Source organism: Zingiber officinale, chromosome 11A (genome assembly GCF_018446385.1).
Source record: "Zingiber officinale cultivar Zhangliang chromosome 11A, Zo_v1.1, whole genome shotgun sequence".
NCBI classification, from domain to species: Eukaryota; Viridiplantae; Streptophyta; class Magnoliopsida; order Zingiberales; family Zingiberaceae; genus Zingiber; species Zingiber officinale.
This window is the reverse complement of record NC_056006.1, coordinates 20,610,482-20,638,302: the sequence shown is the minus strand read 5'-3', so window position 1 is coordinate 20,638,302 and position 27,821 is coordinate 20,610,482. Positions and strand designations below refer to the sequence as shown.

The window sequence follows — 27,821 nt, the reverse complement described above, 5'->3', positions numbered from 1 at the left end:
GTATCTTTGCTTCATCCTCTGTCGGTATGCCATCAGCCGGCTGACGACTTTTGCACGAGCTTCGTCCACTAATTCTAGCTCTAGAAGCCTCCGCTCGGCGTTGTCCTCGCTGTAGTATTGTATTCGATCGGATTTGACTCCAATTTCGACGGGGACGATCGCTTTGCCGCCATACACTAGGTGGAAAGGAGTCGCCCCGGTCATTTCTTTGGGAGTCGTGCGGATCGTCCATAGCATGCTAGATAGTTCATCTGCCCAACTCCCTCCAACGTGGTCGAGCCGAGCGCGCAGGATTCGAAGAATTTCGCGGTTGACGACCTCCGCTTGCCCGTTGCTATGAGGGTAGACCACTAAAGTGAATGCTTGCTGCATACCATACCCTCTGCACCATTCTCTGAGTTTCTGACTGGCGAATTGCCTTCCATTATCTGAGATGAGCTGGCGTGGGATGCCGAACCGGCAGATGATGTGCTGCTAGATGAACTTCATGACCATCTGCTTGGTTATTGTTACAATTCCACAAGTGTACAGATTCGTCGTCAGTAATATAAAAGATTGTCGAACCCACAGGGACTGTTGATCAAGCACTAGTTAACTTCGCACGACGAATTGTCTAGACGAACGTAAAAGTAAAGGAAAGAGAAGAGGGAAGAGAGAGAATATATCTTAGAGGGAATGAGATTCGGGAGATAAATTCTAGGATTTCGGTTTCATTATAATGCTAGGAGATATTACATAGATTGCTTAGTTTCTACCCTCTATGTTCATGCTCTTGCAGGAAGTTGAATTGGTCAATACCCCTAAGTATCGAATAGAGATGATTCCTGTGAAATCCTGTAACGATTAACCCCTGTCACGAGGGCGCCTCAGTAGATCACAGGGATACATGTCTAGTAAATAACAATAAGGATAAATGTAGAGATTTAGTACGATTTCCTACTTTCTTATCGAGGAATTGTCTCTTCTTTCAAGAGAATATCGTAGACGTCCGTGAACGGATTACCCTTGTCACTAGGGCCCCTCGGGTGTACGATCTAGAGCACTCTCTCTACGAGAGTGGCAAATCCTAAGGGATTGTTTCTCCTTTTAAGGGAACGTCCTAGACGTCCGGAAAGGGTTACCCCTGTCAGTAGGGTACCTTGGTCAATACGCTCTAGGACATCCCCTTTGCGTAATTAACAATCCTCCACATCAATCAACAAAGCATACAAAAAATATAAATACGTCACGCACACAATGCATGAACAAAGCAATAACATGTCATTAAATAGAAATGTGGTGAATCTACATAGTTCTGCATCTCCATCACATTACAAATACTCCCTAATCCCAGAAGAGGAGATCTACTCCATTGCGAGGGAAGAACAACCCCAAAACATGAAGTAAAGCATACTTACAACCCTTGATATGAGAAGAAGAGGAAGAAGAGATGCTTGTCGGGGTTTCCGATATCTTGGAGATGACTCCTTGCTCTGGAGATGGACGGAACGTCAAGAGACGGCGGTGGATGAAGCTCTAGGGTTTCCTCCGAAGGGGAGAACCCTTTCCCAAGGAGAGGGGGTGAAATCCCAAAACCAAAGATGCCAAGAATAGGGTTCTTGACCCTTTTATACCTCCTCCAAGCTGTCCAAGTAAACCAGGATTATAGGAGTTCAGTAAACTGAGTTTTTCACCCATTAAACCAGGTCTTCTTGTGATTCACCTTGAACCAAAGTTGTAGCTCTTGAAATTATCTTCAATCTGATACTTGGATCGAGCCCTGGCTAAAATCGAGCCGAAAGTTATGGCAGTTCGAAGTTTGGTCTGCGGTCTGGGCGGAGGTCCAGTTGAACCCGCGGTTGGGAGGCACGACCGTGCCATTTAGCATGGGCAGACAATGCTTTCTCTCTGTTAGATCTGAAGAAAAATTGTAGATCTTGAAGTCAACTATGTTTTGGTATAAAGAACATCCTGAAACTCTAATGAATGGCAAAGTTATGGTCAAATTACGAACGGTTTGCAATCTGCCCAGAATTCAGCACAACCCTGTTTTGGCGTAGCACGGCCCGTGTTCTTCATTGCACGACCGTGTGGAATCTACACGGCCTCACACGGCTTCTTCTCGGGTTGAGTCACATGGTCGTGTGGCACTCACACGACCTTGGCCTTTTTTTTCTCTGCCGAGCTCACACGGCCGTGTGGATTCACACGGCCGTGACCTTTCTCTCCACTGGAATGTTGGCACGGCCGTGTGCTGCTTGCCCACGGGGTGATTGGCACGGCCAAGGCCTTCTTCAAATCTGGATTACAAGCACGGCCGTGCCATTTGGCATGGCCGGAACATGCTATGGCCACACGGTCGTGTGGCCTACACGACTAGGGGTGTCAATTCGGGTGGGTCGGGTTGTGTTTTTTTTTTAACCCAACCCGAACCTGAGTTCAACCCAAAACACCTCAACCCGAACTCGAACCCGAACCCGACCAACCCGATCAACCCGAACCCGACCCATATAACCCGAAAATCCTATTCAAAACGACTTTTTTGGGCTATTTTCCCTATAATTCTTTACTTTTATCTCAATACTCCATCATTATCATACAAACATGATATTAATATACATAAAAACATCTAAAATTTTAAAATAAAATTTAATTTAACCCCAAAAAAACCCACAAACCCCTATATTTAAGTCAACCCGGGTCAATCCGGGTCAACCCGAACCCGACCCGACCCTACCCGAAACTTCTTTACTCTCCAACCCTCCAACCCGAACCCGAAAATACCCAACCCGAACTTGATTTTTTTCGGGTCGACTCGGGTTGGGTTGTCGGATCGGGTTCATTTTTGACACCCCTATACACGGCCCAAGTGCTTTTGCTCCATTTTCGTTCCAAATAACGTCCTGTCAACAAGAAAACACACAAAAGAGCATATCTCTGAACAAAAGAGTATTTATGCTGAATATATGCTAAGAGAGGTGAATATGCATAGAATATACGTGAATAAAGTAAGTGAATGTGTGTCAAAATATGTATAAATAATCATAAGATCTACGCACATCGATTATTCTTGCCAGCGGCTTGGCTTAAACCCATTTGAAGAAATAATCCACCGCGACGAGCAGGAACTTCCGCTGACCTGTTGCCATGGGGAATGAGCCAACAATGTCTATGTTCCACTGGTCGAACGGGCAAGAGACTGTTGATGCCTTCATCTCCTCGGTCGGTCGGTATGAGAGGCTATGATATTTCTGGCAAGACAGACAGGTAGCCACCGTCCGAGTGGCATCCTCTTATAGGGTCGACCAAAAGTATTCGGCTAGTAGAATCTTTCTTACTAATGAGCGGCCGCTCGAGTGTCCTCCGTAGGATCCTTGATGTACCTCCTGTAGTCTGTAGTCGGCGTCCTCTGATCTAACGCATTTAAGTAGAGGTCTAGAGAAGACCTTCTTCTAGAGCTGATCCCCGATCAGGGTGAACCGACTAACCCTTCTCCTCAACAAGCGAGCCTCCTCCTGATCAAAAGGTGTAGCTCCCGACCACAAAAACTCCGTCAATGCCGACCTCCAATCATTTAGGAAGGTAAGCCTCTCCATTCGGTCATTATGAGCCACTAGAGATACCTGCTCGATCGGCTGTGCTATGACGATCGGTGATAACGAGATGACTAATTTGGCCAGCTCATCTGCAGCCTAGTTCTTCGATCGGAGGATCTTCTGTATAACGACCTCCCAAAAGTTGGCCTTTAGTTTTTCGAATGCTTCGGTATAGAACTTGAGTCGCGCGTTACTTATCTCGAATATCCCGGTTAACTGCTGAGCGGCCAATTGAGAGTCCGAGTGGATGAGGACCTTGATGGCTCCGACGTGTCGGGCGGTTTGTAGGCCGACTATGAGCACCTCGTATTCAGCTTTATTGTTTGTTGCCCTTAGTCCAACCGAACGGACAGCTGCATTCGCTCCTCTCGGGGGGAGATGAGCAATATGCCGACCCCGCTCCCCTGCCGAGTAGACAAACCATCCACATATATCCTCCAAACAGCTTCTGGCTCAGGATTTTATACCTCAATAACGAAATTTGCCAAGGATTGCTCTTTGATGGTCGTTCGGGGTCGATACTGGATGTCGAACTCGCTAAACTCCGTCGTTCATTTGATTAGTCATCCGGACGCTTCTGGATTGAGGAGGACCCGTCCCAAGGGACTATTGGTCATTACGATGATAGAGTGAGCGAGGAAGTATGGGCGAAGTCTCTGAGGGCGAGTACCAATGCGTAAGCCAACTTCTCGAGATTGGTGTAGTGAGATTCAGCGTCTTTCAATATATGACTTAGGAAATACACCGGTTGTTCCTCGCCGTTCTGCCTCACTAGGGTCGAGCTGACTACATGCTCCATTGAAGATAGGTAAATTCGGAGGGGCTCGCCGAAAACTGACTTAGCTAGTGCAGGCAAGAGTTGAGGTACTCCTAAAGTTCTTCGAACGTCCGGTCGCACTCCTCGTCCCATTGGAATTTGATGGCTCGGCGCAGTATCTTGAAGAATGACAAGCTCCGGTCGGATGTTTTAGAGATGAATCGAGACAATGCTGTTATCCGACCGGTGAGATGTTTGGCTTCCTTCAAATTTCTTGGCGGCGACATATCTTGTAGTGCTTTTACTTTGCTGGGGTTTGCCTCGATGCCCCGCTCGGTGATGATATAGCCCAGGAACCGCCCGCTCTTTACGTCAAACAGACATTTGTTTGAATTTAGCTTGATTCCGTATATCCTAAGTGTCTAGCAGGTCTCATTGATATCTGTACATAGGCCAGCTGCTCGGAGGGATTTGATTAATATGTCGTCGTGTTATGGTCAATCTACCATCAGAACACTTTATTCATCAGCCTCTGATAAGTGGCTCTGATGTTCTTCAGTCCGAACGGCATAACATTGTAATAGTACGTTCTGTCGATCGTAATGAAGTTGACCTTTTCTTGATCTGCCTAGGCGAGTGGCACTTGATGGTACCCTTGATATGCGTCCAGCATGCATATCAGCTCACATCCCGCAGTGGAGTATACTATCTGATCGATTCGAGGTAGTGGGTAGAAGTCCTTCGGGCAGGCTTTGTTGAGGTCCCGAAATTCGATGCAGACTCGCCACTTATTGCCAGGCTTGGAGACTAGCACGACATTTGGGAGCCAGCTCAGGAATTGCACCTCCCATATGTGGCCGACCTCCAACAGCTTCTCTATTTCTGCCAAGATGATCAGGTTTTGTTCAGCGCTGAAGTCTCTCTTCCTTTATTTTACCAGCCGAGCGTCCGATCGGAAGTGGAGTTCATGTTGCGCGACGCTCGGGGAAATCCTGGGAAGCTCGTGCATTATCCATGCGAATACATCGTGGTTTTGGTATAGACAGGCGATCAACTCTGCCTTCTGCTTGGCTTCCAGATCAAACGCTATGAAAGTTGTTGCTTCTGCTTGGCAAGGATGGATTTGAACCTTCTCTTTTTCTTCATAGACTAGAGTAGGAGGCTTTTTAGTAATAGTGCTAACCTCTGTTAGGATGTATACTAAAAGCCTAGCTTTTGGTATAAACATTTATCTAGAAATAAGAATCACATTGGTCAAATGTCTACATTTATGATAAATGTAGTTGTTCAATTAATTTATATTGTAGATAACATGGTGTGTGGAGTCACACACAGAGGATCATGTTATCAGTACCTTATAAATTATAAATAGTAGCTCACGACCAAGATGGAAAGGAACAAACCATTGGAAGGTCGTAGTGTAATTAGGTATTAGTTTATCTTAACTATATAATTATACTAGTACACTTAGAGTGTATTGAGTAGGACCATTAGAGGTCGTTTCTTTTTATACTGACTTTATAAAGGAACAAAGACCTCAGTTATTATGGAAGTGTGTGCTCTTAATCCTAATATAATAACAAGCGCATATATTTGATATTTATTTCTTTAATTTATCAATGGGTGAGATTTAGTTCGATAAATCAATAAGCCTGATAAGTTGAGAAATAATATTACTTATAGTGTGAGTTGTTGATTATAGAAGGAAACTGTGTCCTAGTAATTTAGGTTGAGAATGACCCCAAGAGGAGCTCATAAGGATTGTCATGTAAAACCCTGCAGGTGGACTTAGTCCGACATGACGATAAGGTTGAGTGGTACTACTCTTGACTAAGATATTAATTAAGTGAGTTGTCAGTAACTCATTTAATTAGTGGACATTCATTATCTTAAACACAGGGAGACTAACACACTTATAATAAGAAGGAGCCTAAAATGTAATATTGGGATTAGTGCGGTAGTTCAATAATAGTTCTTTAGTGAAATGAATTATTATTGATGGAATTAAGTTGTGTGTTCGGGGCGAACACGGGAAGCTTATTTTCATCAGGAGACCAAAACCAATTTCTCCTCTAGGTCCCTATCGTAGCCTCTTGTATATAGAGATTTATACCCACCTATACCCACCTTTCTACCCACCTTAAGGTGGTCGGCCAAGCTAGCTTTGAGCCCAAGCTAGGGCCGGCCAAAGCTATTGGTGGAGCCAATTATAGGTGGTCGGCCAAAGCTTGGGTCCCAAGCTTAGGTGGTCGACCACTAGAATATTAAAAAGGATTTTTATTAAAATTATTTCTTATGTGGATATCATGTTTTTAAAAGAGAATTTAAAATTTAAATCTTTCCTTTTATAGCTTTCTACAAAAGATTAAGAAAAGATTTGAAATCTTTCGTTATTTGTAGATTGAAAGAAGATTTTAATTTTGAGAAAACTTTCCTTTTTAACCATGATCATAATTTAAAAGAGAGTTTTAAAAATTAAATATTATCTTTTATTAGTTTCTACAAAAGATTAAGAAAAGATTTGATATCTTTCCTTATTTGTAGATTGAAAGGAGATTTTAATTTTTAGAGATAACTTTCATTTTTGGAAATCATCCACATGTTTAAAAGAAAGATTTTAATTTATAAAATTTTCTTTTTATAATCCACCATGAAGGGAAAAATTATTGGAGAAATTTTTTATAAATTTTCGGAAACAAATTAGGAAGTTTTAATTTTTTGTTTTAATTAAAACTCTCCTTGTTTTGGGGAAATAAGTGGTCAGCCATATAATAATGAAAAGGAAAATTGTTTTAATTAAATAAAATTTTCCTTTTCATGGCAAAAGAATTAAGAAAGTTTTTAATTAAATTTCCTTATTTGTCAAGACCAAGGATTATAAAAGAGGGGATAGATGTGCCTTCATGGCTAACGACTCTATTATTTTTCTCCTCTCTTTTTCTCCTTGGGTGTGGCCGGCCCCTCCTCTTTCTCTCTTCTCCATCTTGTGGCCGAACCTCATCTCATCCTTGGAGTCCTTGTGGTGGCCGGATCTTGCTTGGAGAAGGAGAGAAAATGAAGCGATATTTCTAGCATCCCTTGGAGCTTGGTGGTGGCCGAACCTCTTCATCTTTGGAGGAGCTCTTGGTGGCCGAAACCTAGAAGGAAGAAGAAGGTGCTTGGTGGTTCTCATTTCGGAAGATCGTTGCCCACACAACGTCCGAGGTTAGAAGAGGAATACGGTAGAAGATCAAGAGCTTATTTTTGCTTACAAAGAAAGGTATAACTAGTAATTGTTTTCCGCATCATACTAGTTTTCTTTGTATAAATTATTTTTGGAAATACCAAACACAAGAGGCATATGATTCTAGAGTTTTCGGATTTGTTTCAAAGTTGTGTTTCTTTTATTTTATTTTTTTGAATTTGTGATTCGATTGTTCATTTTGGTTAACCTAGAGTTATTTAAGGAAATAAATATTAGCTTTCCTTAAAAGGCTTTGCCTAGGCGGTGGTGGTTGTTTCTATATCCAAGAAGGTCATGTGCCTCGTCATGAAGTCCTGGAAGCCGATTTTGGGAATTAATATTTATGGAATTAATAACTTAGGTAGATTTGAATCAATAGTGTTAAGTTCCGCTTGCGATTCAAATCTAAACCATTAAGAACAGATAAGTTAAATTTGGAATCAATGATGTTAAGTTCCGTCTGCGATTCCTAATTTAACTTCTAAAGAACATAATAGGTTATTTAAGGAAAGGTTCGACACTTGTACAAAAAATTTTTGTACAGTGGAACCGGTATGATTTTCTTAGGACTAACCAACAACCTCTAGTTGTGGGTTCTTCTGAGCGGACCTGGCCTCGGTCTTGACCATTTCGACATAGTAACGCCGAGCGCCTAGCTGGTCACCCTTAACTTCCTCGACTTGGTCGTCTACCGGGAATTTGATCTTCTGGCAGTAGGATGAGACTACTGCCCGGAACTCATTGAAGGCCGGTCGGCCCAGGATGACGTTGTAAGCTGAGGAGGAGTCTACCACAATGAAGTTTGTGGTCCTAGTCCTCCTGAGCGGCTCCTCTTCGAGCGATATGACCAACTTGGTTTGGCCGATTGGTAGAACCTCGTTGCCCGTAAATCTGTACAGCGGGGTCGTCATTGGCAACAACTCACCTTGGTCGATCTAGAGCTGATCGAAAGTCTTTTTGAAGATTATGTTCACTGAGCTCCCTTTGTCAATAACAATTCGGTGAATGGTATAATTTACGATTACCGCTCTGATGATGAGAGAGTCATCGTGGGGGACTTCTACGCCCTCGAGGTCCTGGGGTTCGAAGTTGATTTCGGGCTCATTCGCTTTTTCTCGGCTACAGCCTACGGCGTGAATCTCCAATCGCCGAGCGTATGACTTCCTGGCTCGGTTAGAGTCACCATTGGTTGGTCCGCCGACGATGATGCTTATTTCTCCCCGAGCGACATTGCTTTTGTTTTCCTCCTCCCGAGTGGATGACATGTTTTGCTCGCGAGGGGCTAGGAGAGGATCAACACCTTCCCTCTGCTGATGATGGTGTTGTCACTAAGGTGACCTTCTTGCATCTTCTCACCGCTCGACGGATTGATGTCTGTGTCGCCGGTCGGGAGAGGGATATCGGCGACGATAGCCCCTCGGGGCTGGCCTGGTGATCGATGTCAGGCCTCGACAATCACGTGTATTGTGTGACGTTGACTGGTGGAAGGAGCAAAACATAGGCACCCATACCTTGCCTTTCGATATCTTTGGTTGGCCGGAAGCCACATGCTGCACGACATGCGCCCTTGTTTCCTGATATGGCTGACCTTCAACTCTTGGCCCCCTCAACGGCTGGTGGTTGCTCGGCGGTCAGCGTTCGGTCGGCACCGTGGGTTCGGCTGGTGCTTTCTTCCTTCTTGTTGCCTGGGCCTCCTCCACATTTATGTACTCATTAGCCTTCTTGAGCATGTGGTCGTAGTCGCGGGGCGGCTTTCTGATAAGCGACCGAAAGAAATCCCCCTCGACAAGCCCCTGTGTAAAGGCATTCATCATGGTCTCGGATGAGACAGAGGGGATATCCATAGCTACCTGATTGAAGCGCTAGATGTACGCTCAGAGAGTTTCTCTTGACCCTTGCTTCAAGGAAAACAAACTGACGCTCGTCTTCTGGTAGCGTTGGCTGCTCACGAAATGGTGTAGGAAGGCCGTTCAGAAATCCTTGAAGCTTCGTATCGATCCGTCCGGCAACCTCTTGAACCAACGTTGTGCTGATCCGGAGAGTGTGGTGAGGAAGACCCGACACTTCACCCTATCCGCGTATTGCTGAAGTGTAGCCGCGTTGTCGAACTTACCCAAGTGATCATCTGGGTCTGTCGATCCGTTGTACTCTCTGATCGCCAGTGGAGCGTAGTGCCTTGGTAATGGGTCGTGCAATATTGCTTCGGAGAACTGGTGGTTGATCTGCTCGGGAGATGCCTCGCCTTTCCGTGCGTCCCGAATGGGCGCTTCGTTTAAAGAGGACCCCCACTCTTGATTCGCTTGCGCGATCTCCGAGGGCGTTTGGAACAGAGCCCTGTGGAATGGTATTGGGGTGGGTGGTGCCTCCCCATGGGTGTCGGTCGGCCCTCTGTTTTGTCCCCAGATTGAGAGTTGTTCCGGGCGGTCCTCGTGTACCGCTCGGCCCCCTGATGCTGATGTCACCTGCTGCACCAGTTGATTGGCTAGCACCTTTTGCTGCTGCTGCTCGACTATCTTCTGTGCTCGAGCCTGTACGAGCATGTCGAGCTCCTCTTGGGTGAGCGTCACGGTGTGAAGTTGTCTAGCGTCTTCCATCTTCTCGGCTCGGATGCAGGTTGCGTTCCCATAGACGATGCCAAATTTGATCTTGTCCGAGAGTCGAGGCGATGGATGCTGGGGGACCTGGTGCTCTTGTTGACCGTGTGTGGACTCCGAACTAGAGGGACCTGCAACCATAGCAGCGTCAGTGCCGAGTCAGGGAGGGGTTCCCTGGCGATGACCCTCCGATGCTCAAGTCAGTCACCGACGACGTAAAAGAAGCGGAGTGAGAGAAGCAGAGTAACAGTGGCTACAATAAAAACTAGCATACCTCCGTTGAAGCTTGTAGCCCTTTATATAGAGCTTCGGGGGTGCACGTGCACGCTCCTCGAGGCGTGCACGCTTCTCCCAGCTTTCCCTGAAAATACATGTCAGGAAAGTGTCCCTGACACCATACCTTAACGACCCGAGCATATCTCTGACGTGACAGTGGAAGCTTCCGTCGTACGATCCACTGCCTGACCATACCGCCGACCATACCATCTGTCAGTGACATGGGCTCCCAGAAGGATATCGCAGATCCTCCTTTTGTTTGTTACTGGGCCGAGCGGGTGGGCCGTCCGGATGCTATCGTTCTCGGGTCGAGCGAGATGATCGCTCGGTCAGCCTCCCACTGTTTGAGCTCCGCTTTGAATGTAGTCTGCTCGGTCGTAACTCCGCTTGGCTGGTTGCGAGGTTTGATGTAAGTCCGAGTGGGCTGGCCGTTCGGCGTGTGCCTCACCGACACACTTCTTTGAGCGTCAGAAGCTCGGTATGTGGACGAGCTATGGTGATGTTGGATCGGACCTTCTCTATCCTGGTCGGGCGAGCGGACCGCTCGACCGGCTACAGAGGCGTTGACCATCCTGATTTTGACTTTTGACCTCTATCGTGATAATAATCCTCTACTGGACGGCTCCTCATCACCGCATCAATATACATAAGTCTTAATTCTAATAAGATTGTTTTGATATATATATCTATTTTAAAAGGACATCCTTTTATATAAAATAAAGGCATTTTTTTTGCCATATTTATTATATTATTTAGTAGCATTATTTAATTTAATATTATTTATAATATAATTTAATAACATATAATATGATTTAATAATATTTATTAGATAGAATAAAAAAATTAATTAAATAAAAATAATCAATTTTTTAGGAAGATATTTATCTCGATTTTATCCAAATTTGAACTCCAGACGTCATATAACACCTTATATGCTATATGCTATATGCTGGTGCCAAGAGAATATCTATTTTGTTGTCCATGTGGCAAAAGGCGATTCACTCGCCCCCACCAACCCCTCCCTAGTCTATTTTGTTGTCCATGACTCCATGTGAAATGGCGTTTTGCTTTCAAACACGCTAACTGTTAGGGCATGTTTGGTTGGGGGTTATCGTTGATAACCTTGGTATGTTATCAAAGATAACTTTGTTTGATTTAAGTAATAATTGATTCCGGGTAATGCAACATTCTTGCTACGTCATCAATCAGGGAATATAACCCGGAATAGGAAAACCTTGGAAGCCTTAGGTTTTTTACAATTCTGGGGTTAACAAAAATTTCATTCCAAAATTATCCGTCGGGATAGAGCAACGACGATGGTTCGCCGGTTGTGGAACAAATCGTCGGGGCAGAGCAATGACGATGGTTCACAGAGGAGGGAAACAGAGGCGGCGCTGGTGGTTCACGGAGGAGGCGGCACACCGGCGGAGGGAGTAGCGGCGCAAGGCGCATGGTGCCGTTTGTTCGCAGAGGAGGGAGTAGTGGCCCAAGGCAGATGGTTGAGGGAGACGTTGTCAGTGGTGCACGAAGGAGGAAGCACGCCTGCGGAGGGAGCAGCGGCCCAAGGCGCATGGTGCCGTCTGTTCACAGAGGAGGGAGTAGTGGCCCAAGGCAGACGGCGGAGGGAGATGGTGGCAGCGGTGCGCGAAGGAGGAAGCATGCCTGCGGAGGGAGCAGTGGCCCAAGACAGACTGCGGAAGGAGATGGTTGTAGTGGTGCGCGAAGGAGGAAGCACGCCTGCGGAGGGAGCAACGACCCAAGGCAGACGGTGTCGGCGGTTCACGGAGGAGGCGCCAGCGGATCCCAGAGGAGGAGCCGATGATTCGTGGAGGAGGCGACACACCGCTTACAGAGGAGAATGCGAGATTGTGGAAGAAGCACAGAAACACGAGAAAGAATTAAATTTTTTAATCAAATATTTAACTTTATTTTAGATATATATATATATTTTAAATTTTAAAAAATTTAAAATCAATTATATTTATTTATTACATATTTTATCAACTTATTAATTATTAATATTATTAATTTAATTTAATTTATTTTCAAAAATTAATTGAATATCAAATTCAACCAAGGGTAATATAGTAAATGTTAAATTAAATTATAGTATTATTTTGATTGTACCAAACAACGATTATATTTTATTCCCTATAACTTTGATTATATAATTATCAGATAATAATTAAAATTATATATGATAATTTAAATCAAATACATCCTTAACAGTCACTCTGTTATATTCGGGCCGTGACATAACTCGGGCCTTTAATATCCGGCCCGTTACATTTTCTCGCCGTTGATCGACGCCGCCTTCGCCTCTTCCCTGCCCAAAGACCCATTTCTTCCTTCTCGGCGACCGCCTGCGAATTCTACTCTCTTCCAGATCAAGCCCGTGACTGCTGGGCGGGGTCGAGAAGCGATGGAGCAGGAGATGACAGAGGAGAGAAACCGGACGGTTGCGACCGGAAGGGTGCTCTATGAAATCCGTCATCACGCATCGGCGGATCTCCCATCAGATACGTCTCCGCCGTCGGTAATCAGATCGAACCCCCCCGCTTTACATTCACTACTTGTTTTTGCCTCCTGATTTCTTATTGTTGCTGGCTTTCTTCTGTGTTGGAATCAGGTCGCCAGTAGCTCCAGCGGGGGCTTTCTCTCCTATCTCTCGCTCAGAGGTATTACTATTTACTACACCGATTAGTCATCTGCGAAGTTATTTTTTATTTTGAAGCTACATTTGATTGTGATCCTTTTTCATCTGTTTGGTTGGTTTTTGACGGTATATATTTGAGATAGCTTATAAGATCTGGTTTCTTCTTTGTATGGGGCTCGGGAGATGATCATGACTCATGGTATCTCTTTGTTTTCGTGAAGGCGTTGTCCATTTCAAGGAAAGGTGGTACCAGTATAGGAGGTCCAGGGCAGTGAACAAGAAGGTGTCACTCATTGTGTCTTCTGGCGGCGAGCATGTGGCTGTTGCAGTTGGAAATCAAATTAGCATTTTTCACAAGGATGATGACTATATGAACCCATGCGGTGTATATACATGTAGGTGCCCTTTTTTTTGTTTAGTAAAGAAAGTTTATTTTGCACAGACACTGATGCCTCCATTTATTTCAACATTTTTCTTGCTTATTTACTTAATATAAAAAGATTCATCTTTGCATCTGTGACTGTAGTGTTGTTCTTATCCTGGTCAACTTTGTGTTGACATGATTAGAACTAGATTTTGTGTTTCAACATTCATTGCAATTCCTTAGTTGACTAATGCTTCATGGTTGCTCATACTGTAGTTACTACCCTTTGTGTGTTTATGCCATAGAGATTCATGGATGCCACCATTTCATGAACATGGAGAGAGAGATTGCATGCATAAGTAAACTGCAAGTGCTTTCTGATATATTGGTGTATATAACGACAAATGCCACACCTATTTTACAAACATGTCATCTTAAACAGACAAGTTTTTTGATGTTTGTAACTTAATACCTAAAGATATAAGTAGAACTGAGGTCCTATTGGCAAATTCAGACATGGTTTGCATTCATGCAAGAAAATTTAGCTGCATTCTTAAGTTAACTCTTTTATGATTATTTATAATTTTTTATTTTTCATGATGCATCTTTCTGCTGTCCTACTTAGGAATTTTTTGACCGCTAAGTAGGAGTACTTGGCAGTTTTTTTGGGGCATAGGTGAATATAGTGGATTATTAAGTGGTGCCTTGCAAGTATGACTTTTATATTGCTTTTAGGAGATCAAACTTATTCCACACTTTCTTCAAACTTGAGGTCTTGATGTACCCGTACTAGACTCATTTTATTAGTTTAAAGCTCAGTTGTTTTCAGTTGATGCATTTTGCAGCATCTATAAGTTACTGCACTAAAACACTAACCTTCAATAGTCATAAACTATTAAGCTCTCATGGATGGATTTAGAGAGTTACTTAGCTTCTAATATCCAGGAGTTAGGCATCTTGATTCATTTAGACTCCCACATTAGCTACATGATTTTTTGTTTATGCATATCTAATCAAAGATCTTTCTTAGGTTGATCTTTGCCTTGTTCTTACTGCAGAGTTTTCTATGTTTTTTCATAGTTTCTTGTCCCCTCTATAAATTGTGTAGCAAATGATAAATGAAATAATGCGACTTTACTTTGAAATATTGTTCTTATCACTGTGTAATCAGGTGATAAACATGTGGTGTTTCACAGTGGAGTTTGGTTGGAGACATGGGATATTCTTGGCATGATTGATGATCTTAGTACCCTCTATGTTATCAGAACTAATGGGGAAGAAATATTAAGGAGGACTAGGAGCCAGCTAAAGTTATCTGCACCTATCATTGCTCTCATTTGCTTGTAAGTTTGCGAATGTATGCTAAATATTGGACAACATTCTCGTTATGGAGTGGATATATATATATATATATATATATATATATATATGTTATCACATGTTTTCATGAAGTAGTTTATTTGACAGTTGACGGCAGCATCCACATCATAACAGAAGATGGTTTGGTGCATCATATTGAGATTGCTAAAGAGCCCAATGTATCAGTATCTCAACCACTTGCTCCAAGTGGTCATCTACATCTGCCCTATAAGGTGACTTGCTTGGATTTTCATCAAGATCTATCTTTGATAACTGTAGTCTGTGGCAGCATGTCAGTGAGCTCTGAGGACAATTCTGGTATGTTTTACCAAATCTTTCATACAGAATTTGTTGGAGAGTTTTCGGTCATAAATATTGAAACTTTTACAATGTCTTTATACAATGTACGAAAGTTCTGGCCATGTCACATGTTATTGTTTTCAGTTTTTTATTTTATTTTTAAGAATAGGAAAATCATGTAAATAGAAACAACAACAACCAAGCCTTATCCCATTAGGTGGGGTCAGTAATATAGATCCTTCTACGCCATTGGACTCTTTCTCCTAGTATGCCATCATCTATAATTAAATAAATTTTATCTTATTTTATTGCTGCTAATCAAGTCTTTTTTGGTCTCTCTTCCTTGTTTGATGCGCGTATTTGTCATAATTTCACATTGCCTAACTAGAGTATTTATTAATCGTTTAAGTACATGTCTATATCATCTTAAACGTATCTTTCGGAGTTTTCCTCAATAGATGTAACTCTGACTATCTTTCTAATACTTTTATTTTTTATTCAATCTATCCTCGTATGTCCACACATCCACCTTAACATCCTCATGTAACTTTCATTTTATGCTTGTGCTCGAGTCATAGCCTAACATTTTAAGCCATATAACATAGCAGGTATAACCGTTATTTTGTATAACTTTCTTTTAAATTTTAGAGGTACTTTACGATTACATAAAACACCTAACGCTCTTCTTCATTTCAACCATCATGATTGTATTCTACGTAAGACATCTCTCTCAATCTCTCTATTGTTTTGCAAACATGATCCTAAATACTTAAAGCTCTCAGTTCCACACAACTCGTCATCTCCTATCTTAATAATTGTCTTATTATGTCTAATATTGCTAAACTTAAATTCCATTTATTAAGTCTAAAACTTTTCACTTCTAGTGTTTCCTATCAAGATTCTACTTTAACATTTACTCCTTCATGTGTCTCATTTATCAAAATAATATCATTTTCAAATAACATGCATCTTGGTACTGTATCTTAAATGTGTCCAATGAGTTCGTCCATGATTTGCCTAAAAAGATAGGGATTTACAGATGATTCTTGATATAATCCTATTTTTATTGGAAATGCTTCATTTACTCTTGTGTAAATACAAGCACCTACTTTTAATCTCATGAACTTATTTTTATGTAGGTAGTTACTCTCTGCACATAATAAGAATTACTGCAAATTCAGAAACAGAGTTAGTAGTTTCTAGTGAAAATTGTGAAGGAAAGTTTGACTCTACTAAAGGATGCCCAAATGGCTACAGTCATCCAAAGGTGGCAATCTCACCACAGGGAAACTATGTTGCCACTCTGGATTTTATGGGATGTGTAGATGTCTTCAAACTTGATGTTGAACAACGGTCTCTTTCTCTTCATTCTTTTGCGGCAAAGCAACAAGAGGAGAAATTAGATATAGCAGCACATAAAAAGAAGAAATTCTTCTATGACATTGGTGATATCACTTGGTGGACAGATGATATTCTTGTTGTTGTAGGCACTACTGGCGATATTTTCATGTATGATATACTTAACTGTACAAAACTTTCAGAAAATGAACCGATGTTTTGCATGCCACTCATTGAAAGACCCAAAGATTGCCAAGGATTTATTTTCCTGTTGGAAAATTCATTGTCTGTAGATAATACACTAATTACTGAGGAAGTGAAACATAAACAGGAAAATCTTAAACCATCCTGGAGTTTGTATTCATTCTCTAGGAGATCTGCTTCAGAAATGTATACTCTCCTGATAAAAAGTCAACAATACCAGGCTGCTTTAGAGTTTGCTTCAAATCATTGTCTTGATACAGATGAAGTTTTCAAAGCCCAGTGGTTGAGTTCTTCTAATGGCATCCCTGAAATAAATCTATACCTATCAGAGATCAAGGATTTGGACTTTGTACTGTCAGAATGCATAAATAGAGTTGGGAATACTGAAGAGATTGCACGGGCTCTACTTTCTCATGGCCTTTGGGTAAGTGACCAATATAAATTTTCTGATTTCAGCATTAATGACTGCAGCTCAATCTGGAACATCCGGATGTTTAGACTGCAATTGTTGCAGTTCAGAGATCGGTTGGAGACGTTCATGGGTATAAGTATGGGAAGGTAATTGATGTGATTGTTCTGCTCATAAGAATCATATTTCTTTTTTGTTATTAGTTGCCTGATAATTTTTGCTTGCATCATTATTTGCTCCAACTCAAACTCCTGCACCTTATATATATATATATATATATAGAGAGAGAGAGAGAGAGAGAGAGAGAGAGAGAGAGAGAGAGAGAGAGATGCTTCCTGACTCTCGCTGTGTGACTATGCACGATTTTCACTATAGCAGTGCTCCATCAATTTTTTTTATTTTCCTACTATAGCAGTGCTCGTCAAAATTTTAAAACCCTAAACTAGCCACGTTATAGCAGCTACGAAATCGTAGCAGCCACGTTATAGCTGTTGCGAGATCGTAGTAGCCACGTTATAGCGAGCGAAATCGTAGTAACCACGTTATAGCGGCTACGAAATCGTAGCAGCCACGTTGTAACAGTTACGAAATCATAGCTGCTACAACGTGGTACAACCAGCACGTTAGCAGTTATGAAATCGTAGTTGTTATAACATGGTTAGACCACAAACCAAAACGTTATAGTAGTTATGAAATCATAGATGCTACAATGTTTCTAGACCATAATGTTGTAGTAGCTACGATTTCGGAGCTGCTACAACATGGTCAAACCAGAATGTTGTGGTAGCTACGATTTTGTATCTGCTACAACGTGTCTAGACTAGAACGTTCATAGCAGCTATGCCTAAACTAGCCACGTTATAGCAGCTACGAACGTAGCAGCCACGTTGTAGCGGCTACGAAATCGTAGCAGCCACGTTGTAGTAGCTACGAAATCGTAGCTGCTACAACGTGGCACAACCATCACGTTGTAGCAGTTATGAAATCGTAGTTGCTACAACATGGTTAGACCACAAACTAAAACGTTGTAACAGTTATGAAATCATAGTTACTACAACGTTTCTAGACCATAACGTTATAGCAGCTACGATTTCGTAGCTACTACAATATGGTTAAACCAGAATGTTGTAGCAGCTACGATTTCGTATCTGCTACAACGTGTCTAGACCAGAACGTTCATAGCAGCTATGAAATCATAGCTGCTACAACATGGTAGGACTATAAACAAGAACATTGTAACAATTATGGTTCTGTAGCTGCTATAATGCTATATTTGCTAATTTTGATGGGGTCCTGCTACAATAGAAAATAGTGATGGAGCACTGCTACAGTGAAAATGGGCACCGTCGTGGATTTAGAGTTGGGAGCATATTCTCTCTCTCTCTCTCTACACACACACAAGTTTAGACAAAGTGCAATTGACATTAATTGTTAACTACTCAAGCTAAGAAGACATAACATCAATGATTTACCTAGTCAACTTCAGAAGCGACTAACATATGTTGGTACCTAGTGAGTTTAGAAAATAATCTGTGATACATATTAAAGTATTTTCATGTATTCTGTAGTTCCAACATGAGTTCTAAATAAGACAGAGTCCATTAGTAACAATGAAAATTGATCTTTTCCCTTGTGGATCAGATCATTGGAAAGTTAGCCAGTTTTACGTTGTGCATGCTAGGTGGTGTATATATTAAGTATTTGCTGAATTTTTGGCCAGCATATCGTAAATGAAATTGCATGCCATGTTTTTTTTTCTAGAAATTAACACTGAATGCATGCCAATATATAATTGGATAGAATATGAGGAAAGTCGATCATAAATAGTTGGGATATACATGACTTGGCAATGATGATTGTTAGGATACACACAATGCTATTGATGAAGCATAATCTTTATTATCTTATTTTATTATCATTTATAAGATGTTATGATCATATATAAGATGACATAAGTTATAACTAATCAGCTCCAAGTTTTAAATATTTCAGATAATAGAGTTTATCTCATACTCGATTAATTAGAGTCCAAAATGATGACCAAGCGAAGCATTATATTAAATACATTTGATTGTCTGAAGAGTACTTTAATGGGCTCTCTATGTATTAAACTAATAAGTTATGTATAGCTTGCCTTGTTTAAAAAACAATATAGTAATGAGTTATATACAGCCTTGCATCAGCAGCGTGAGTGCTTCCTAAGTCTTCTTTGTCCTGCAAAAATTATGCCCTTATAAAAGGAAAAGTATAAAGCTTACTACCAGCATGGTGGTTGAGGCTGTGGTTTTGTTCCAAAATGACGTTCATTAACCCGACAACCCATCATTTCATGCTGGAATTACTAGGCTATTGGTGTGCCTTTTTTTTTTTTTATAAAGTACAAAAGAATAATAAATTAGTTTTAACTTCAGTGCAATTAGTATGGTGAGGAGGCTAGTTCTTTGTGGAGTGTAGGACCTTAAAAGCATCAAGCCTATTGAAGCTTAGTGGATAATGCTACATATCGTCTTTGGATTTTTTTGAGTATATTGGTGTTCTTTTTCTTTGTTGTACTTACCTATTAATGCTATTGTTTTTAGGTTTATGGCACATGATTATAGCAAGTTTCGCTCTAAGCCACTTGATGAAGCTGCTGTAGCACTTGCTGAAAGCAGCAAAATTGGAGCTCTTAACCTACTCTTTAAGCGTCATCCATATTCAATCACCCCAAATATTTTGATTATACTATCCTCTATTCCTGAAACTGTTCCAGTTGAATCATATAGTCAGCTGCTGCCTGTGCCATCTCCTAGAACAAATGCTTTAAGAAATGCAGATTGGGTTGAATGTGAAGAGATGCTATCCTTCTTAAAAAGCCTGCCAAGCAGATCAGAAAAGAGCAACGAAATTTTTACAGAAAATTTATTGAGACTTTCTACAGGCTATATTTGGCCATCACTATCTGATATTTCTTCTTGGTACAGGAAAAGAGCTGAGGATATTGATAACTTGAGCGGCCAGCTGAATAATTGCCTTTCACTCATCCAGTTTGGATGTCAAAATGGTATTTCAGGGTTACAGCAACTTCTGGAGGATATTTCATATTTACTTCAAAACATCTACTCTGATGATTATGATGAAGAATTTACCATGAATCTTGTAACTTGGGAACAACTTCCAGATTATGAGAAGTTTAAAATGATGCTCAAGGGAGTCAAAAAGGAGGCAATAGTTAAAAGACTGCAGGAAAATGCCATTCCCTTCATGCAAAACCGATTCAACTCCAAGGCATCTGATTCTGCAGATGAGAAAAAGGAAGACAACAAAGATTCCTTCCTAGTTAGATGGTTGAAGGAGGTTGCTGCAGAGAATCACTTAGACCTATGTCTGTTAGTCATTGAAAATGGTCATGGGGATTCATCTGTTGGTGAACTATTTAAGGATGACATCGTACTAATAGAAACAGCATTGCATTGCATTTATTCATGCACCCTTACCAACCAATGGAGCTTGATGGCGTCCATTTTGTCAAAGCTTCCACGAAACATTCAAAGAGATAGCCTATTTGCTTCTGATAAAAATGTCAATCCAAGTTATCCTAAATATGATGTTGAAAACTCAAAAATTTCTTTTGTAAACTATGATCTTGAAGGATCAATTTCTGACAGTTTTAAATATGTCAGCAAGTTGTCAACTTTTGATAGCTGGGAAAAGAGGATAAAACTTGCAGAGGGTCACGTAGAAGTTGGAAGATTGATGGCATATTATCAGGTTTGAGACTTTTTAGTCATATATTAAAAACTCCAAATTTGTTTTTCTTAACTGAATTTTTATTTAAAGTCACTGTCTTAATTGCATGCAGTGCATACAAAGTGCTGCACATACTAATTATTTCTATTTAACACAGTGAAAAAATTATTATCATGTTTGCTTTTCTTTCATTTGTGCAGGTTCCAAAACCAATATCCTTCTTCCTAAGTGCTCAATCTGATGAAAAAAATGTTAAACAACTTCTTCGTCTGATTCTATCAAAATTCAGTCGTCGCCAGCCAGTTAGATCAGATAATGATTGGGCTACCATGTGGCGTGATTTGTTATCTTTTCAGGAAAAAGCATTTCCTTTTCTTGACCTAGAGTACATTCTAACAGAATTCATCAGAGGGCTTCTGAAAGCTGGAAAATTCTCCCTTGCAAGAAACTACCTTAAAGGCACTGCTTCAGTTTCTTTAACTAGTGGAAGGTCTGAAAATCTTGTCATTCAAGCTGCAAGAGAGTATTTTTTTTCAGCTTCAAGTCTTTCCTGCAGTGAAGTGAGTACTTGCACCAGTATCCCATTTTGTGCAGATGCTAATAGTCTTGTAATTTGGCCTTTTATCATTATATGAATTTTTTATGTGTTTCTACTTTTCTATGTTAAGCATTTTGGTTGAATCAAAACATAAACTCATTTACTTATCTTAAATTTACTCCATAGTGACATTGGAAATTTCTTGATTTCTTTCTTTATCAAAATCCAATGGATGTTCAAACATACAAAATGAAAAGGTTAGCCATCTGGTTCGGGAGATTGTGACATTTTTTGCACATTGTTAAACATAGATAATTTGTTGTTTTGAAATTTTAATCGTAATTGGGTAAAAACATTTGCTATGTTAAAAAATGTGGAACTGCCATAATAACGACCCCCCTACAATGGCCTCTCGTCATATGGAGGGAGGTTCAACAAGAGTATAGGTGGCAAGCACATGGTGGGGTGTTTGCAGGTGATGAAATCCTTGGGATTCGACCCCTGTTCAATCTGGATAGAATCTCATGCGCTTACCATCTGTGCCAAGCCTTGGGGGCCAACATTTGCTATATCAAGTTATAGCAAACCTTTGTCTTCTGGTAATAATTATTTGGAATTATACTATTTGAAATGCATCAGCGTGATAGCTTTCTTAAACTGTGATTGCAAATTAGTTACCATATTCCATGGTGCTAGATTTTGTGCATTGATGGGTGAGTAGAGCATTTTATCTTAGGCTCTTTGGTATCAGATATTAGGAAGCTCCACTCTAATTTTTGTCATCATTGTCCTAATATCATCTGTGCTTTATTTAATGAGAAGATAATTACATTAACTAAAATAGTGCTTTTTTGTTCACTTTGCATTCACATATAGCTAGGTTTTGCTCAAGGTTGAGAATTGATTGTATTGCTTTGTGTTATACTTGCTTATCATAATCTCTGTACTATGGATGGCACCACACTAAGGAGTTTTCATATTACAGATCTGGAAGGCTAAAGAATGTTTGAGCCTTTTATCAAGTAGTAAAGCTGTTAAAGCAGAAGCTGACATGATTGATGCTCTCACTATTAGACTTCCAAACCTCGGGGTTTCTCTTCTACCCATGCAGTTTAAACAAATTAAAAACCCGATGGAAATTATTAACATGGCAATTACAAGCCAAGCTGGTGCTTATCTAAATGTAGAAGAGCTAATTGAAATTGCTAAACTCCTTGGGTTGAACTCCCCAGTTGACATTGCTACTGTAGAAGAAGCCATAGCCAGAGAAGCTGCTATTGCTGGGGATCTTCCATTGGCTTCTGATCTCTGTCTAGTCCTAGCAAAGAAAGGCCATGGATCAATTTGTGACTTGTGCGCTGCAATTGCACGGGGTCCCCATCTTGATAATATGGATTCATCTTCCAGGAAGCAGCTCTTGGGTTTTGCTCTAAGCCACTGTGACGAGGAATCCATTGGAGAGCTTCTGAATGCATGGAAAGAGGTAGATACAAATGTTCAATCTGAGCATTTAATAACTTCGTCTGGAGCTAGTTCACAAAAATTATTTAGCTCATCACTTTTGTCAGATGGCACCAAAGAAATATTTGACCGATGGGATGGCTCAAACCCTGGAAAACATGGCTTATATCTTAATGGTGATGAAATACAATATGACCAGATCAAAGATTTACTTTCTAAAGTTGGTACGGAATTAGAGAGTGAAAATGGAGTGTGTTGGGATACTGTTTTAAGAGACAATAAAAAAGTACTCTCTTTTGCCGCTTCCAAACTTCCTTGGCTTCTTGAGTTGTCTGAAAAAGAAGAATATGGTAAACTCTCCGCTCCATGGTCCAAATTTTCTTTTAGAAGTCATGTTAACACACGTATGCAGGCATTGCTAAGTATACTCTGTTGGATGGGTAATGATAATATTGCTCCAGCTGATGACATGATCAAGTCTCTTGCCAAATCTCTATTGGAACCTCCTATTACCGAAGAGGATGACATACTAGGATGCTGTGTTTTATTAAATCTTGTAGATGCTTTTCATGGAGTAGAAATTATTGAGGAACAACTAAAGAGAAGGACGGAATATGAAAAAGTATATAGCATCATGAATGTTGGGATGGCGTATTCTTCGCTTAACAATGCTCAGAAAAAGTGCTCAAATCCTGAGCAAAGAAGGAAGTTGTTACTTCAAATGTTTCACGAGAAGCAAGTATCATTTAGTTCAGGTATGTAGCTATACTCATTAAATGTTCCCTATTTAGTTTGTTTATTCTAGTCTTGAAACATGCTACCTCATTTAGGAGGCTATGCTTCACAATTTTCGGTCTGCTTCTATTGAATATTTTTTTGTTGAATAAAATAAAATCATTTTGTACTGTTGGAGTTAAGAGTTCTATGGATGAGATTAACTGGAAATATTTATTGTCGACTATTCTTCTTTGCACTTCATCTTTAGATGAAAGGGAACAGATTGACAAAATGCAATCAACATTTTGGAGAGAGTGGAAGAGCAAACTAGAAGATCAGAAAAGATGTGCAGATCAAGCAAGAGAGTTGGAGCAAATAATTCCTGGAATAGAAACTGGTCGCTTTCTATCCAGGGATATGGTGTACATAAAGAGTGTTATGTTCTCATTCGTTGATACTGTAAAACAGGAGAAGAAACACATTCTTAAGGATGCAGTGATGTTGGCAGATGCATATGGTTTGCACCGCATTGAGGTATCTCCTTACCTACTCTCTCCATCAGTGCCTTTGCATATGCTAGCCCTTACTGCTGCCTTTCCCTTGTTTCTAGGTAATACTACATTTCTTTGCTTGCACCCTTGTGTCTGAACACTGGGAAAATAATGATATCTTGGCAGAAATTTCAGAATATAGAAATGACATTGTCAAATGTGCCAAGGAAGTCATTGACATTATTCACAAAGTTGTCTATCCAGAAATCTATGGACATAACAAGGAAAGACTTTGCTACGTGTATAGCGTGCTCTCAGCTTGCTACTCGCGCTTGAAAAGGGACAGAGACTCATTGATACCAACATATGGGGATCAGGGGCATATTCATACAATGGAGCCATTTGAATTTTACAAGGTTCTTGAACAAGAATGCCAAAGAGTCTCATTCATCAAGGATTTGAACTTCAAAAATATTGCTGGATTGGATGATTTGAACTTTGAGCATTTCAATGATGAAATCTGTACTAACATTTGTGAAGCTACTGTGGAAGCATTGGCGGATTTGGTGCAGGCTCTTGTTGCAATCTATGATGTCTCACATGCCAAGGAACTCATATCAAGAGAGGGTGTTTATAAGCATTATGTCTTAGCTATTTTGTCATCTTTAGAAGCTCAGAATGAAGCTATGACTGATAGCATTGAGGCTTCTGAGCTGTACAAGTTTTTGATGCAAATTGAGCTGAGTTATGGTAAGTGCAAGAAGTATGTTAGAGCTCTTCCTGAGGCAGATATGTCATATGTTTCCAGGAGATTTTGCACACTATGTTTTCCTCATAGTTTAAGAAGCCTACCAGAGGATCCTTCATGGAAGGATTGCCTTCTCATTCTTTTGACCTTTTGGATCAACTTGGTGGATGACATTCCTGAGAACTCAAACAATGTCTTTGAAGAAAAATTATTCCACACTGACACCAAGATTTTCGTAAGGTGTCTGATAGTGTTCAAAAACATGTTGGTGGATGATGAGATTTCAGTAAATCAAGGCTGGAGTACCATCTCCAACTATGTCCAAGATGGTCTTCTGGACCTTTTGGTACCAGATGTTTCAGCATTTGTGAAAGCTATGGTAGTCTCAGGTAGTGCTTTTAAATCAATTGCTGAAGCATGCTACAAAGTAGGATTATTTTTAGAAATACCCAATCAGGATACTGCTGTTGAGTATATTCTCAATCTTTATATGAATTTGGCTGAGGAAGTTCTAGCTCATTTAGACTTGGAATTAGGTAAACCCAAAAAGTTGCATTATCTGCTGTCCTCTCTGAGCAGATTGGCGGTTAACCATACTGAAGATCTTAAGATGGTCAGGTTGGAGGTTTGGGAGAGGCTGAGAGAATTTTCAGATAACATGCATTTAGCAAGCCACACTAGAGTATATGCACTGCAGTTGATGCAATGTATTACAGGAATAAACCTGAAAAGTCTTCCAGCTGAACTTGTTTCAGAGGTAGAACCTTGGGAAGGCTGGGATGAGTCTATCAGTACAAAGGCCTCCAATACTTTTGGAGGAGTAGATATATCTACTAGTGTTACGACTACTTTGGTTGCACTTAAATCTACTCAGCTTATCTCAGTAATTTCCCCAGATATTAAGATCACTTCAGAAAGCTTAACGAGCCTTGATTCCGCAGTCTCTTGCTTCTTACATTTATCTGAAAATGCTACTTGTGTCGAACATCTTAGTGTTCTTCAGGTTATTTTGGAAGAATGGGAAGATTTCTTCTCTATGCAAACTGATAGGGAAAACAAAATTGAATCACCAAAAGAATCAAACAACTGGAGCAATGACAAATGGGATGGAGGATGGGAGGAACTAGATACTACGGATACAAAAATCAAGGGTTCTGCAACCGTTAGGCCCCTTCACGCTTGTTGGATGGAAATTATTAAAGGACTTATTGGGTTTTCTGAACTACATCTTGTCATGAATTTGCTTGACATATCATCTGTAAAATCTGATACTGTGCTTCTGGATGAAGATGAAGCCCATTCCCTGTTGCAACTTGTGATTGTGATGGACTGCATCATGGCTTTGAAATTAGTCTTGCTTCTCCCATATGAAAACCCCCGTTCTCAGTGCCTATACATGCTTGAGAGTAAATTAAAATCTGGAAGTATTCCAAATGGATCTTCCGCCAATAACCATGAGCTTCTTGCGATTGTACTATCATCTGGGGTAGTACGAGACATCGCCACTAATCCATCTTTCTACAAAGTATTCTCATATATCTGCTATACGGTTGGTCTTCTTGCTCAGGATTCCCAAGAAGACCTGCTTAATTCTTATGGGAATAATGAAAGCAGACCTAAACGAAATGAATCATTATTATTTGTCAGAGTTCTCTTGCCATTTCTCATATCAGAACTTGTGCCTGGAGGTCAACCTTTGATAGCTGGGTTTATTGTGTCGAAATGGATGCATACTCATACATGCCTAAGCATCATTGATGTTGTGGAAACTAGTCTAAGACGATATTTGGAACAGCAAATCCTACAATTAAAGAGTTTAGCTGACCATGAATTTGGTATCGTGGAGGACTCATCTCAATCATTACTCAACACATATTTGAATTTAAGGACCAAATTGCATACCCAGCTACAATCTGCATTATTGCTCCTTCCTGAGAGTGACACCAGATAGGTATTTGTTTTTGAGTGCTGGAACTGGGAGGTATAGAAATCTGGCAATTAATTGCAATGATGAACTTTTGGGTGTAAAAAAAAGATTCAACTATGACGCAAAGTTCTTTCCGACGGTTCGTTAATCAACTTTTGTAAAGAAGTCTGTATTTTATCTTAACAGTTTATTTTTTTCATATGAAAAATTTTTAGTTAGTGTTATACCAACGAGAACTGCATTTTTCTTTGGGTGATTGATATGTACTCGTAAATGCCTAGCCATGAGAGTGTCATCTCGAAGGTAATTGTTTGTTTCCAATATGCTCATTTCCAACTTTTTGATCCATGTTTATCGCTTCACAATAATTCCTCTGTGCGCAGGTTTGGTTTCAGCAATTGGCTCTGCACCAGTTCCTAATCATCTCTTAATGCAACAAGAGTATTATTCCTTGAGGTTCTAAGGTGCTGGTATGTTAGATACTCAATCTTGTTGTTTTCATTCATACATGATTAAATTGATCTAATCAACTCAAGCCTTCCGTTTTATTCTTAAAATGCCTTATATCTAAGACAAAAAAATATCTATTTCAGTATTTTAAATTACTACCTAGGGTATTCATTTGTTAATAGAGAGGGGTATTTTGATGACAAAATGAAAAGTTTAGGGGCAATTTGAAAATTGCCCTATTTCTATGGTTGTGTATGATTCAAACTGTTTATTCTTTTGTACAACATTATGTCGTCTTGTAGTAAATTTAAGTCTGAAGATTGAAAATGAAAAGTTTTAGGGCTTGATTCCTAAGGGTGTAAACAGAGCTAAACCGAGTCGAGGTTAGCTGTGTTTGAGTTTGTTTATTTACTTATCGAGTTTATTTAAACTTATTTATTAAAAAATCTATCAAGTTTGTGTCAAGTTCAAGTTTTTTTCGTTGAGCTCAACTAAGTGTATTGTCTTTGTAAATAAGGATAAATGTTTATTTAATAATATATTAAATTTATATTATTTTTTAAAGATATTATGAATAATTTAAGATTATAAAAATTCATATTTAAATAAAAATTTAAAAATAAATTTATAATTAAATTTTATATAATATTAACGAATGAAATATATTAGCGTTTAAGTTTATTTATATTATATATTTTTTTAATA

The 27,821-nt window shown here is 40.2% G+C and overlaps 1 protein-coding gene across 1 annotated transcript; it reads left to right on the top strand.

Moving 5' to 3' along the window:
- The first annotated feature begins 12,721 nt into the window (after positions 1-12,721).
- On the top strand, positions 12,722-26,896 carry LOC122031961 (MAG2-interacting protein 2-like). The gene is made up of 11 exons (XM_042591192.1): positions 12,722-12,961; positions 13,055-13,103; positions 13,303-13,476; positions 14,617-14,788; positions 14,923-15,122; positions 16,244-17,204; positions 19,635-20,805; positions 20,985-21,344; positions 22,308-23,538; positions 23,769-24,034; positions 24,111-26,896. Exons 1-11 carry the CDS (start codon positions 12,848-12,850, stop codon positions 26,688-26,690), a joined length of 7,278 nt encoding a protein of 2,425 aa, XP_042447126.1. The 5' UTR covers positions 12,722-12,847; the 3' UTR covers positions 26,691-26,896.
- Positions 26,897-27,821: the final 925 nt, after the last annotated feature.

Bases quoted from the DNA above. Each gene is read 5' to 3' on its own strand.
- LOC122031961 (XM_042591192.1), top strand. From the start codon at position 12,848: ATGGAGCAGGAGATGACAGAGGAGAGAAACCGGACGGTTGCGACCGGA. The intron at 13,477-14,616 runs GTAGGTGCCCTT...CTGTGTAATCAG, and splicing joins CCCATGCGGTGTATATACAT to GTGATAAACATGTGGTGTTT. The intron at 21,345-22,307 runs GTGAGTACTTGC...TTCATATTACAG, and splicing joins CAAGTCTTTCCTGCAGTGAA to ATCTGGAAGGCTAAAGAATG.